The sequence below is a fragment of the Microcaecilia unicolor genome, chromosome 3, assembly GCF_901765095.1.
Source record: "Microcaecilia unicolor chromosome 3, aMicUni1.1, whole genome shotgun sequence".
Lineage (NCBI taxonomy): Eukaryota > Metazoa > Chordata > Amphibia > Gymnophiona > Siphonopidae > Microcaecilia > Microcaecilia unicolor.
The window spans coordinates 342,760,132-342,775,510 of NC_044033.1; the positions used below are offsets into that span (position 1 = coordinate 342,760,132).

Below are 15,379 nucleotides of genomic sequence, written 5' to 3' on the forward strand. Positions count from 1 at the left end.
AATGTTAAAGGAAATTAGGGACGCAAACAAACTGGGCAACACAATAATAATGGGTGATTTCAATTACCCCGATATTGACTGGGTAAATGTAACATCGGGGCATGCTAGGAAGGTAAAATTCCTTGATGAAATCAAGGACAGCTTTATGGAGCACCTGGTACAGGAGCCGACGAGAGAAGGAAAAATTCTAGACCTAGTCCTTAGTGGAGTGCATGATCTGGTGCGGGAGGTAATAGTGCTGGGCCGCTTGATACAGTGATCATAATATGATTGGATTTGATATTAGCTTTGAAGTAAGTATACATAGAGGGGCATAATTGAACGAAAACGCCTATCTCCATGGGCGTTTATCTCCAAGAACGGGTCCGTGAAGGGGCGGACCGAACCGTATTTTGGGAAAAAATAGACGCCCATGTTTTATTCAACAATGTGTGAGCTGGGCGTTTTTGTTTTTCAGCGATAATGGAAAATGAAAGCGCCCAGCTCAAAAACGAATAAATCCAAGGCATTTGTTCGTGGGAGGGGCCAGGATTCGTAGTGCACTGGTCTCCCTCACATGCCAGGACACCAACCGGGCACCCTAGGGGGCACTTTTACAAAAACAAAAAAAAGGTAAAAGAGCTCCCAGGTGCATAGCACCCTTCCCTTGTGTGTTGAGACCCCCATATCCCCCTCAAAACCCACTGCCCACAAGTCTACACCATTACTATAGCCCTAAGGGGTGAAGGGGGGCACCTACATGTGGGTACAGTGGGTTTGGGGGGGTTGGACGACTAATAAGCATTAAGCAGCACAATTGTAACAGGTAGGGGGGGATGGGCCTGGGTCCACCTGCCTGAAGTCCACTGCACCCCCTAACAACTGCTCCAGTGACCTGCATACTGCTGTCAGGAAGCTGGGTATGACATTTGAGGGTGAAAATAAAAAGTTGAGAAACTTCATTTTTTGTGGTGGGAGGGGGTTAGTGACCACTGGGGGAGTCAGGGGAGGTCATCCCCGATTCCCTCCAGTGGTCATCTGGTCATTTAGGGCACTTTTTGGGGCCTTATTCATGAAAAAACAGGGTCCAGGAAAAGTGTCCTAAATTCTAGCTAAAAACGCATACTTTTTTCCCATTATCGGTGAAATGCGCCCATCTCTGTTCGGCAGATAACCACGCCCCAGTTCCGCCTTCGCCACACCTCTGACACGCCCCCATCAACTTTGTCCGCATCCGCGACGGATTGCAGTTGAAAACGTCCAAAATCGGCTTTCGATTATACCGCTTTATTCGTTTTTGTGAGATAAACGTCCATCTCCCGATTTAGGTCGGAACTTGGGCGTTTTTCTCATTCGATTATAAGCAGGTTTGGGAATCAAATACATTAGTGTTTAACTTTAAAAAAGCAGACTATGATAAAATGAGAAGAACAGTGAAAAAAAACTTAGAGGAGCGACTGTGAGGGTCAAAAATTTACATCAGGGTGGCCAATGTAACACCGATTTTTTAAAAAGGTTCCAGAGGAGATCTGGGAAATTATAGACCAGTGAGTCTGACGTCGGTGCCGGGCAAAATGGTAGAGACTATTATTAAGAACAAAATTACAGAGCATATTCAAAAGCATGGATTAATGAGACAAAGTCAACATGGATTTAGTGAAGGGAAATCTTGCCTCACCAATCTACTACATTTCTTTGAAGGTGTGAACAAACATGTGGATAAAGGTGAGCTGGTTGATGTGTATCTGGATTTTCAGAAGGTATTTGACAAAATACCTCATGAAAGACTCCAGAGGAAATTGGAGAGTCATGGGATAGGAGGTAGTGTTCTATTGTGGATTAAAAAAACTGGTTAAAAGATAGAAAACTCAACACAACGCTGTGTTTCGGCCCAAACGCCCTGTATCAGGAGTCTTCTTGATAATTGGATTTCAAAATCTTCAGAATTGATATATTTCAAAATGAGACAGTCAGATGGTCTTGAGAAAGACCTTTGTGATGGACAATACGAGCCTTCAATCTGGCAGGCAAAACATACGATATAACCGAAACCGCGCCTCCAACATGCCCTCTTGTGATCTGGACACACTACAGACAAGCCACATAGAAAAATATCTTAAAAATGGGTTTTGAAAATATCGATTTGGATGTTCATCAGCTGCTTTGTGCTGCTTTTTGGCCATTTTTCGGTTTCAAAAATAAGCCCCATGATCACTTAATGGCTTTTTACAAAGCATTACTGAATAGCAGACTTAATCCCTTATGCTAATGCTTATTGCTGGGTTTAAATGCAGGTTTATAAATCTGTTGAGTAATAGTGTAACTGAGAATGAATGAATGACTCTGATACAGAAGATGGGAGGGGGTAGGGGAAGTGGCAAGGAGATTTCTGGAATTCACGAGGGGTAAAGTTAATGGTCCACTAGGAGACTTTCTCCTCCATATAAACCAAATGCTAAATCAACCAGGGACCCACTGCGTTGTGCAGCACAGCAGGAACATAGGAGCAACGGATATGTTTTCAATGCAGCTCTATGAAAGAACAAACAAGGAACCCAGAAGTAAAAGATGTAAGACTGCATTTCCTTCTTTCATGATTTTCTTGTTTAGATTTGTTTGCTGAAGGTGATGGTACATATTTTCAACAAGGAAGGTTTAAAAAAAACACAGAACCAAAGAGGACTATTTCATAAATAGGCACCTAGTTTAGGAAGGCAACTAGAGTCTTACTTAGGCATTATTTTATGAAGACATGTGAGGCACCTAGTATAGAAATCGCAGCTATTTTGCAGGTGAAGACTCTTAAAATGTCTACTCCTGAACTTTGCAAATAGGGCCATAGATTATTGTGTTTTATCATCTATGCATAAACTTGCAGACTCCTCCCACATTCTGTCCAAGTACAGCTTGCTACTATGTGGGATTCTGCCAGGTACTTGTAACCTGGATTGGCTACTGTTGGAAGCAGGATACTGGGCTAGATGGACCATTGGCCTGACCCAGTACTGCAATTCATATGTTTTTATGTCCACTGGCAAAATCTATTTACCCCAGTTGTGTTTTTTTTACCAGAGCTCATTTGCATGTATAAAAACCTACCTGTTTAAAAAGGCACATCCTACCGACCCAACATAAGTGCCTGAACTCTGCAAAACAGCAAAACCACAGCTCGTAATGGACACCACATAACCCTTTCTCTCTTCTATCCCCACTGTGTCCGAAACTCATGAACCTTCTTCGACCACATCACCTTGTATTTGTTTCTCTACCGGACTTGGCGAACGTCTTTACGATACTATGTAAGCCACATTGAGCCTGCAAATAAGTGGGAAAATGTGGGATACAAATGTAATAAATAAATAAACACTTTACAAATGAAAATAATTTATAAAATTACCCTCCACATAGCCGAACAACAGCAGACTACCCAAAGAAAACTATTTCACCAGTCCTACAAAAAGCAATAAAAGAAGGTAATCTTATTGGACATACCTAGCGTATTCAGACTACAGCTACTTTTCCCAGGTACTATCATCAGTTTCTAACTGTGTATGGTTATGAACTGCTTCTTACGGAACAAATACAGTTATGTATCATTTCTGTATCTGATTTTTGATGAAACACAGCTGCACCGCTGTTTCAGGAACCCAATAAGGTACAATAACAGACACAGAATGAAAGACATTCTGCGCTCTACACAAGCTGATTTATTCCTGCTTTTACCCTGTTGATTTATAGTTTAGATTGTCCAAAAGGATCAATGGTACAAGCAACAGGGCCAAAACAAGACAAGATCAGCCTGTTTGCTGAATCTGGGGTGTGTTAGCAAGCCAACCTATGCCTGAGGGAAAACACACTGAATCACGAAGAGAACAGTTTGTACATATTAAGGTTGGAAATTGCATTCCTGTTGTTTGATTGATTTTATGGCTAAACAAGGGGTCCTTTTACTATGCTGCAGTAAGCACTAATACATGCTTAGCAAAGGTTAAAATCCACTACTATGAGGCGCAGTCAGGTGTCCCGCGGTAGTTTTCAGATCGGCACACACTTCACACACACTAAAAAATAGAAATTATTTTTTAGTGCTAGGGGCGTGTTTGGGGGTGGAGAGTAAGCGTGCCCAGCTCTAATTGGTTGGCACAGCTGCATCGCCAATCACTAACCAATTAGAGCATGATTAGCACATGAGCCCTTACTGCCTAGTAAAACAGGCAGAGGCAAGGGCTCAGGCGCTAATGGCCATACGTTAATTGGGGAATTAATGCGTGGTCAATAATGGGTTAAATAGAAAATGCAGCTATTTTACTACCATGCTAAAAGTGACCTCAGCATGCTGGAAATCCACCCGCTAGTCATGTCACCAGCCACCTTTGAGCGTGGCTTAATAAAAAGACCCCCAAGTGAGGATGATAATGTTTCACATATTTGAATTTTTAAAATTGTCCGCTAGACTGTGTTGGGTAAATTTGTGAGCATTGGGTTTAGTCACTTGTCAAGTTAAAGACTGAAGCATGCACTTTACTGACATACATATCTTACATTAAACATTTTACTATGCATGAATCTTACTTAAAAAAATCAACTGCAAGAAATTGTATATATATATATATATATATATATATATATATATATATATATATATATATATATATATATATATATATACAGTGGTGGAAATAAGTATTTGATCCCTTGCTGATTTTGTAAGTTTGCCCACTGACAAAGACATGAGCAGCCCATAATTGAAGGGTAGGTTATTGGTAACAGTGAGAGATAGCACATCACAAATTAAATCCGGAAAATCACATTGTGGAAAGTATATGAATTTATTTGCATTCTGCAGAGGGAAATAAGTATTTGATCCCCCACCAACCAGTAAGAGATCTGGCCCCTACAGACCAGGTAGATGCTCCAAATCAACTCGTTACCTGCATGACAGACAGCTGTCGGCAATGGTCACCTGTATGAAAGACACCTGTCCACAGACTCAGTGAATCAGTCAGACTCTAACCTCTACAAAATGGCCAAGAGCAAGGAGCTGTCTAAGGATGTCAGGGACAAGATCATACACCTGCACAAGGCTGGAATGGGCTACAAAACCATCAGTAAGACGCTGGGCGAGAAGGAGACAACTGTTGGTGCCATAGTAAGAAAATGGAAGAAGTACAAAATGACTGTCAATCGACAAAGATCTGGGGCTCCACGCAAAATCTCACCTCGTGGGGTATCCTTGATCATGAGGAAGGTTAGAAATCAGCCTACAACTACAAGGGGGGAACTTGTCAATGATCTCAAGGCAGCTGGGACCACTGTCACCACGAAAACCATTGGTAACACATTACGACATAACGGATTGCAATCCTGCAGTGCCCGCAAGGTCCCCCTGCTCCGGAAGGCACATGTGACGGCCCGTCTGAAGTTTGCCAGTGAACACCTGGATGATGCCGAGAGTGATTGGGAGAAGGTGCTGTGGTCAGATGAGACAAAAATTGAGCTCTTTGGCATGAACTCAACTCGCCGTGTTTGGAGGAAGAGAAATGCTGCCTATGACCCAAAGAACACCGTCCCCACTGTCAAGCATGGAGGTGGAAATGTTATGTTTTGGGGGTGTTTCTCTGCTAAGGGCACAGGACTACTTCACTGCATCAATGGGAGAATGGATGGGGCCATGTACCGTACAATTCTGAGTGACAACCTCCTTCCCTCCGCCAGGGCCTTAAAAATGGGTCGTGGCTGGGTCTTCCAGCACGACAATGACCCAAAACATACAGCCAAGGCAACAAAGGAGTGGCTCAGGAAGAAGCACATTAGGGTCATGGAGTGGCCTAGCCAGTCACCAGACCTTAATCCCATTGAAAACTTATGGAGGGAGCTGAAGCTGCGAGTTGCCAAGCGACAGCCCAGAACTCTTAATGATTTAGAGATGATCTGCAAAGAGGAGTGGACCAAAATTCCTCCTGACATGTGTGCAAACCTCATCATCAACTACAGAAGACGTCTGACCGCTGTGCTTGCCAACAAGGGTTTTGCCACCAAGTATTAGGTCTTGTTTGCCAGAGGGATTAAATACTTATTTCCCTCTGCAGAATGCAAATAAATTCATATACTTTCCACAATGTGATTTTCCGGATTTAATTTGTGATGTGCTATCTCTCACTGTTACCAATAACCTACCCTTCAATTATGGGCTGCTCATGTCTTTGTCAGTGGGCAAACTTACAAAATCAGCAAGGGATCAAATACTTATTTCCACCACTGTATCTCCCTGGTAGCAACTTTCAAACAGGGTGCAGAAGTATAAAATCTGAAGTTACTTTTTACCTGCATAATTTATAACAATTTTCAATTAGGGGAATTTCTACGTGGAAAGGCACAACAATGTGGCATGTGTCATTCACTGCAAACTTTGTAAACATTACTACATATTGTACAGGAAAAGCATTGGGATCATAAAGATTCCTCTGTGAACAACACAATATCTACTGATGTAAACTTCATGCAGGAAAAGAAGAAGGCACTTAACTTAATGTGGACGATCCCAACGGGGACCTGCTTCACCCAAGCTTCATCAGGGGATATGCACATGAAATTTACACCAGTAGATGTTGTGTTGCTTACAGAGGAATCTTCATAATTATAAGATACATTGCACATATGAATGATAAAAGATAAAAATTCAATAAATGATAAAAGATAAACATTTAATGAAGAGGACTGGTTTGGAGTGTTTTTTTAAGCCAATGATAGAAAACTGCTGGATGTAGTTGGGGATATTGAGGGCCCCTTTTATGAAGCTGGAGCAAAACGGGGTCTGTGCTGGCATCAGTGCGTGTTTTTGATGCGCGCCGAGGCCCCCTTTTACCACAGAAGTTAAAAGGCAGGTCATTGTTTTTTTCAGGAAATGGCCATGTGGCAAGTGAAGCACTTGCCGCACAACCATTTTCGGGGGGGGGGGGGGGGGGGAGCCCTTACCGCCACTCACTGAGGTGGTGGTAAGGGCTCCCAGGCTAACCCGGCGGTAACCAGACAGCACGTGGCACTGCCCGATTATCGCCGGGTACACATCGGTGCTACAAAATAAAAATATTTTTGTAGCACTGGATATGACATGCTCTGGGGGTGGGAACTACAGCTGGGCTGCTGCAGTAGTCTGGTGGTACTTACCTTTTAGCCAGCGGTAAGCTCACATTGGGCTTACTGCCACTTTTCTAAATGGACACCTGAGTGAATTCCTCATTCTACTAAGAACTTTTTCCAGTGGGAACAGAGGCTTTTTCCTCCAAACAAAATAGATTCAAATTTAATGGAAGTATATTGACTCCTCAGTGAAGATAATTAGCCATTCCACTAATTTTTTTAATTGAGTGTATGCTATTTTTTGGGTGGAATATATATTCTCCATTTGTGAAATATATTTGATATCTTAATTAATGTTCAATAATAAGTATGAGAAGTTGCTATATACGGTCAAAACAGGGATACAATTTTTATGGATGTGTAAAACCATGTCCCTAATTCAACTGCTTTTCACAAAATGCTTTCCCTCCTTTGAATGGAATGATGCAATCTTTTCTGGTATGTATTCCTTTTGAATGTGTTAACCAGTACAATTGCTCTTTTTATTTTTGTAAAATTTGTCAACTTGTTTTGGTCTACAAAATTTTACCATCTTCTGTATTGTACTGAGTGATTACGTTTTTATATTTGTCTATAGAGATAGCCCTAAAATGAAAGAATGGAGTATGAGTAGCTAGTGGAAAGCTGCATGACTGCTGAGTTTTGAATCTCTCGTTCATGCCTTCATTAAAGACCTTATTGTTGATGATAAATTAGACATACTCTCCTGGATTCTATGTATAGCACTCAAAATCATGCATGGAAATTTTGGTGCCCGCCCAATTTCCGCATGCAATTTAATTAAATAAGAATAGTTGGGTGCTAATAATCAATTATCAATTCTAACTGGCAACAATTAGAATTTATGCATGCATCTTGCATGGCATATTCTATAAAGATGTGCACGCAGTGTTACAAAATATGCCTGATCTGTGCCTAATTTAGGTGCGGGGATTTACACAAGGTTTCAGTTGATGTAAATACTTGCGCCTAAAGTTAGGTATGGATCCTGGTGCTAGGCGCTAGTCTATAAACGGCACTCAACTCAGAATGCCGTTTATAGAATAGCACTTAGCACTTATTTTTTCAGTGTCATATATAGAATTTGGTCCACTATCAGGCTCATTTTTGAAAGAGAAGGACACCCATCTTTCGACACAAATTGGAAGATGGACGTCCTTCTCACAGGGTCGTCCAAATCGGTATAATCGAAAGCCAATTATGGACGTCTCCAACTGCTTTCCATCGCAGGGATGGCCAAAATTCAAGGGGGCGTATCAGAGGCATAGCAAAGGCGGGACTTGGGCGTGCCTAACACTAGGACGTCCTTGACCCATAATGGAAAAAAAGGAGCACTTGGATGACTTTATCTGGTCATGTTTTTCTAATGACCAAGGTACAAAAAGGTGCCTGAAATGACCAGGCGACCACCGGAGGGAATTGGGGATGACCTCCCATTACTCCCCCAGTGGTCATTAACCCCCTCCCACCCTCAAAAAATATCTTTCAAAATATTTTTTGCCAGCCTCTATGCCAGCCTCAGATGTCATACTTAGGTCCATGACAGCAGTATGCAGGTCCCTGGAGCAATTTTAGTGGGTGAGTGCACTTCAGACAGGCGAACCCAGGCCCATCCCCCCTACCTGTTACGTTTGTGGAGGAAACAGCGAGCCCTTCAAAACCCACCAGAAACCCACTGTAAGGGCTATGATAGTGGTGTACAGTTGTGGGTAGTGGGTTTTAGGGGGGGTTGGGGGGCTCAGCATACAAGATAAGGGAGCTATGTACCTGGGAGCAATTTGTGAAGTCCACTGCAGTGCCCCCTAGGGTGCTGGTTGGTGTCCTGGCATGTCAGGGGGACCAGTGCACTACAAATGCTGGCTCCTCCCATGACCAAAGGGCCTGCATTTGGTTGTTTCTGAGATGGACATCCTTGGTTTCCATTATCGCCGAAAATCAGAAACGACCAAGTCTAGGGACGACCATCTCTAAGGATGACCAAAATTTCAAGATTTGGACGTACCTAACCATATTATCAAAACAAAAGATGGACATCCATCTTGTTTCGATAATGCGGGTTTCCCCGCCCCTGGATCGGGACGTTTTGCAAGGACTTCCTCATCAAAACTTGGATGTCCCTTTCGATTATATTCCTCCACGCCTCCACCTAACATACACCTCCCCACCATTACACATATATCACTCTGCTTCATGTCCAGATAAAAGGGGCAGAGGTCTTGCAAGCATTGTTTCCAAAATGACTTTCTATCTCTTTAAGAGATCTCTCTTCTCACAGTCCGGCTAAGACCCTTGCTTTATAATTGCACAGTCTATAGATTTTAGCAAACCAGAAAAGAGGTACTAATTGCCCCGTTTACTAAGCTGCGCTAGATGCACATTAGTGCTTTTAGTGTGCGCTAACCATTAGCGCGTGCTAACTGTGTAGGCACCCACAATATTCCTATGGGCGCTTACACAGTTAGCGTGCGCTAATTTTGTGCCCACGTTAAAAACGCTAGCGCACCTTAGTAAACAGAGCCCTAACTGTCTTGCAGCAACCAATAAGAACAACATCCAAGCAGACACTGTGAAGTCTAAAACAAGTCTTTATTCAAACAAGTCCCAACGTGCCCATGTTTCGCCAATAAAGCTGCATCAGGGATAAATATAAACAATTGGTAAAAGAATAAATAAATAAAATATATAAATATAAAATTGCAAAATCAAAATTAGACATCTGAAACTGAATTGATCACAAACATCTTCATAGTAATAATGTATAAAAAATGTATATAAAAAATCCAAAGATTTAAAATAATTATTATCAAATGAATAAAACATAATTAAATAATTAAATCAACATACATATGTGCAACATATTATACAATAAAAAGAATCAAAACCAACTTATGTACAAAGCAATATAAGTAATAAAACAAAAGAATATAAGCAATAAAAAAGACAACATTGGTCTCATATAAAGCACATACTTAACCAGGGTTTCACAAGATTTGCCCTGGTAAAAACTGTAGGCATCTAACCAGCTTATTTTCGAAGGAGATCGCCAGCCATCTTCCGACACAAATCGGGAGATGGCCGGCAATCTCCTGAAACCGGCCAAATCGGTATAATCGAAAGCTGATTTTGGCCGGCGCGAATTGCTTTCCATTGCGGAGCCAGCCAAACTTCAAGGGGGCGTTTTGGTAGGGTAGCGAAGGCGGGACGGGGGTGGGACAGGGGCATGCTTTGAGATGGCCCGCTTCGCCCGATAATGGAAAAAAGAAAGCCGGCCTTGATGAGCATTTCGCCAGCTTTACTTGGTCCCTTTTTTTTTCACGACCAAGCTTCAAAAAGGTGCCCCAACTGAACTGACCAAATGACCACCGGAGGGAATTGGGGATCACCTCCCATTACTCCTCAAGTGGTCACCAACCCCCTCCCACCCCCCCCCAAAAAAAACAACTTATTTGACAGCCTCTATGCCAGCCTCAAATGTCTTACCCAGCTCCCTGACAGCAGTATGCAGGTCCCTGGAGCAGTTTTTAGTGGGTGCAGTGCACTTCAGGCAGGTGGACCCAGGCCCATCTCCCCCCCCCCTACCTGTTACACTTGTGGTGGCAAATGGGAGCCCTCCAACCCCCCCCCCCCAAAAAAGCCACTGTATCCACATGTAGGTGCCCCCTTAACCCATAAGGGCTATGGTTGTGGTGTATAGTTGTGGGGGAGTGGGGTTTGGGGGGATTTGGGGGGCTCAGCACCCAAGGTAAGGGAGCTATGCACCTGGGAGTTTATTTTTATTTAATTTTTTAATTCTTAGAAGTGCCTCCTAGGGTGCCCGGTTGGTGTCCTGGCATGTCAGGGGGACCAGTGCACTACAAATGCAGGCTCCTCCCATGACCAAATGCCCGATGCCAGCCATCTCTGACATTTGGCTGTCCCCAACCGTATTATCGAAACGAAAGATGGCTGGCCATCTTTTTTGTTAATACGGTTCGGGACTGCTCTTTGCGGCAGGAGGAGGTTGTTGCTTGCAGGAGATGGCCATTCGTCTCACAGCATGCGCGTGATCCCTAGTTCAACAGCCTACATTACCTATACTCAATACTCACAGTCTAGTAATAGACACTCTCATATAGCTAGACAAAGAGCAAAGCCTTTCACGCAGAGCTAGGCATTAGCACAGTCAGACATGGCAGGGGAATACTACTCTTGTATGTCAGTGGCACTGGGTCACAAATGTAGGATATTCCAAGCCTTAGAAATTTGGCTATGTCACTAACGGGTAGCTTTAAGTCTATATGGTATGCTGATCCACTCCCTCACTTAATAAATGTGGGAGTGAAGGCTTTAAACTCATATTCAGTATGGCTAATTAAGCAATCACTATACCATCAATACATACAATAACAGTAAAATCTTTTAAAGTAAGGAGAATTATTATTTTATGACCAAACAGATGTCCTGGGTAAATATCTGCATATGAGAAGTCACGGTGTGAGTCCTCATAGTATTGGGCACCTGCATGTGACATACACATTTCCATCATATATCAAGATCCATTTAGCACAATCAGATTTAGTAAAGATCAAGGTGCACCTAGCATGATCGGAATCAGTAATGGGTACAATGATGCATGTGCTGTGTAACAAGCAAGAGATTAGGGACAACAGAATGAGCGATACCTGTTTCTTAAAGGGCACATGGGTGAGCGGCTTAACTAATTTTGCAGTAAGGTATCCATTGCACCGATTTCACTTAGACTCAAAGTCACACAGGACATGTAGGTTAGGCAAAGTTGCGCAGCATTTGGCGATGCTCTAATAACAGCCTTTCTGTCTTTTTTCTCGGGATGTCAGGATACAAAATAAGACACAAAGGGACATGCAGTCAACCAAGGTTGTACACAAAAGGCAAGAACAGTGGATCATTGCACATGCTTACTCAATATGTGAAAACTGCCTAGAGCTGGCTAGTAATACCTGGGATGCATTACAGTGCGTTATGCATTGCAGTGTGTTACAGTGCACACTTAAGTGATGAGCTGGAAGTGGTCGCAGCTGGGGGTAAGTTATAGTGGGGGACTGAGACAAGCAAGGTTTCACTGTCTCAGTCTGTAGCGGTGGGTCCTAGCCGGATAGTGTACACAGCAGTATGTCTCAGACCAAAGCAAGGTAAAAAATTGTCAAGTGCTTGTTGTCCCATGCTAGCAGTGGCATGGAGGATGTCTAAGGCTAAGGACAGTCCTCCTCTTGTACAGAGGGGGGCCAGAGTAACAGATGATCAACGGTGCCTACCTCAGACTTAGATGGAGTGGGGAGGTTGAAGGTTTCAAGAAAGAGACTCAACGGTTGCGAATGGGGAGGATGCTTTTACGGCAATCTCCAGAGAAATCTGGAATGTTAGCACCTAGGCATGTTGGCGGTACATGCCCCAGACAGAGCAGAAATTATACATCGTGACTACGGCAGAAATAGAGGGATCTGTGTGACTCAAGAAAGGCTAGGCCAACTTGCCCAAAATGCTCTAGATAGAAAGCGAGTTGTATATCTGATTGCTTATTACTGTAAGATGTATACAGGAATGAATTGCTTGCTACTGTGAATGTATTTACATACATATGTTGTAAAATGCTGCAGCCAAAATAAATTCCACTCTTTCGGATAACGCGTCAAGTCTTGATATGTGGGACGTATGGTTTGACATGAGAGGAGAGTGCAGGTGCCGACTGCCCAGTTTGTTGTTCTTCTTGAAATAAGCCTCTCCTGCCTGCTTAAATCACTTTGAATATAGGACCCGAAGGGGCCCTTTTACTAAGCTGCATAGGTGCCTACGCGTGCCCAACGGACATCAATTTTGAGTTACCGCCCAGCTATCGCGTGGCCCCTGAGGTAATTTTATTTTTGATGCACACAGACCATTACTGCCCAGTTACCGCTTGAGCCCTTACCACTAGGTCAATGGCCAACAGTAAGGTCTCAGACCCAAAATGGATACGTGACAATTTTCATTTTGCCACACGTCCATTTTCAGCGAAAATTTTAAAAGGCATTTTTTACAGCTGCGGAGAAAAGTGATTGTGCACGCGCCCAAAACATGCATCTACACTACCGTAGGCCATTTTTCAGCACGTCTTTGTAGAAGGGTCCCAAAGTGACTAGAATCTACAGTGAGTAAATGAATGAAATTTCTTTGCATTAATTATGTTTCCATAAAATTTGAGGTCCAGAGTTATGCCTTTATGAAAATAAATTAAAAATCAACTGGTGTGGGAGTAGTAGTTGGATGGATTTGGACTTTAGGTTTAATCACTAATCTCTTCTAAAACTGTGCTCAAGGCAAGTTGCAGTTCAAATATTATATTTATTTTTATATCCAAGTGAGTTTAAAATTAAAGTTGCAGTTAAAACTATAGACGATGAACTGATTTGTCCAGGGTCACAGGGAGTGTCAGTTGGAGAAGAAGGATTTGAACTCTGGTTTCTCTGGTTCTTGGTCTGCTGCTCTAACCACTAGGCAATGAGTCATGTGCCTTTAAGGTTCAAAAAATAAAATAAATTGTACACTCAAGGGGAATCACAACCAACAAATAAAACCTGATTAAGTGTTATACAAACCTTTGTAATGGTTTGAATAGACCATTGTGACTAAAACATGCTCCCTTTTTTTTGTTTTGCAGGAATATTTATAACCCTGTGATAACACACTACGCTTTGGAACCTGACGCAACAGATAGCACTGAATCATGAATTCTTCCAATATGTGGAATCCACAGAACTTGCAGTATTGCTTTGACTTTGTGAGCGGTGCCTGTCCTAAGAAAATCAGATCTCTAGCCAGTCTTTCGGCATTGTATATGATTATGTTGGGAGCTATCATACTCACAATGGGGGGAAACTTGGTTGTGATCATTTCAATCTCCCATTTCAAACAGCTCCACTCTCCAACTAACTTCTTACTTCTCTCATTGGCTACTACTGATTTTCTTCTCGGTTTTCTGGTGATGCCCTACAGTATGGTGAGATCCATTGATTCCTGTTGGTATTTTGGAGACTGGTTCTGTACATTCCACACTTGCAGTGACATCATGCTCTGTACGACCTCAATTTTTCACCTCTGCTTTATTTCTGTTGACCGGTACTATGCAGTGTGCCAACCACTTCACTACATCTCAAAAATAACCATCCCCGTAATTGTGGTGTTTTTATTCATTAGCTGGTCAGTTCCATGTTTCTTTGCTTTTGGCCTCGTTTTATCAGAATTAAATACAGATGGGATTCAGGATTTTGTGGCTTCCATTTCCTGTATTGGTTTTTGTTCACTCATATTTAATAAAACATGGGGCGTGCTGGCTTCATTAATAGCCTTCTTCATCCCAGGTACTGTGATGGTAGGTATTTATGTGCACATATTTACTGTGGCAAAAAAACAAGCCAGAAAAACAGATAGGGTTCCAGCTGCTTCCCTATCTGAGACAAAAAAGATTTCAGTGAAAAAAGAAAGCAAAGCTGCCAAGACATTGAGTATTGTAATGGGGGTGTTCATACTGTGCTGGCTACCATTCTTTGTCCTTACTATAACAGATCCTTTTATAAATTTCTCTACTCCTGAAGATCTTTATAATGCCTTCTTATGGTTGGGATACTTCAATTCTACGTTCAACCCTATCATCTACGGCTTGTTTTATCCTTGGTTTCGCAAAGCATTTAAAATAATATTGACTGGAATGATTTTTTCACCAGACTCTTCCACTTTGAACGTTTTTGCAAAGACTTAAGAATCAATTGTGTTTTGTTGTTCTAAGAAACTGATAGTAGAAATAGTTGACTGTAACTCATGGCTTCTTCCAAATTTACATTCGGCAACACAAAAGTAACTAGATTCAGTAAATGGTGCCCAAATTTGGGTGCTGAAACCAATGAGAGCTGAGCGCTATTCTATAAATAGTGCACCTGCTTGGGCGCTGTTTGTAGAATAGCGCTTAGTGCTGGGATCTGTGCCCAGTGTTGGACGTGAGGATTTACATGAACTGAGACCTGGTGTAAATCCTTATGCCTAAGTTAGGCGTGGATCCCCCAAATTCCTGATCCACCCATGCTAGGTCCCCTTTTTATTTGCCAGTTGGGTTTCCAGGATTACCACAATGAATATGATTGAAATACAGTTGAAAACCTAGAATCTCGACCATATGCAAATCTATCTCATTCATATTCATTGTGGTAATCCTGCAAATCTGACTGGCTAGCAGGCTTATTTTCAAAGCACTTTGGGAGGCTAAGTTCCA

At 42.4% G+C, this 15,379-nt stretch overlaps 1 protein-coding gene across 1 annotated transcript; it reads left to right on the top strand.

Moving 5' to 3' along the window:
• The first annotated feature begins 13,840 nt into the window (after positions 1–13,840).
• On the top strand, positions 13,841–15,009 carry LOC115465097 (trace amine-associated receptor 4-like). The gene has a single exon (XM_030195503.1). The coding sequence runs from the start codon at positions 13,841–13,843 to the stop codon at positions 14,870–14,872; it is 1,032 nt and encodes a 343-aa protein (XP_030051363.1). The 3' UTR covers positions 14,873–15,009.
• The last annotated feature ends 370 nt before the right edge of the window (positions 15,010–15,379 follow it).

Excerpts from the sequence above, each read along its gene's own strand:
- LOC115465097 (XM_030195503.1), top strand. The coding sequence starts at position 13,841 with ATGAATTCTTCCAATATGTGGAATCCACAGAACTTGCAGTATTGCTTT.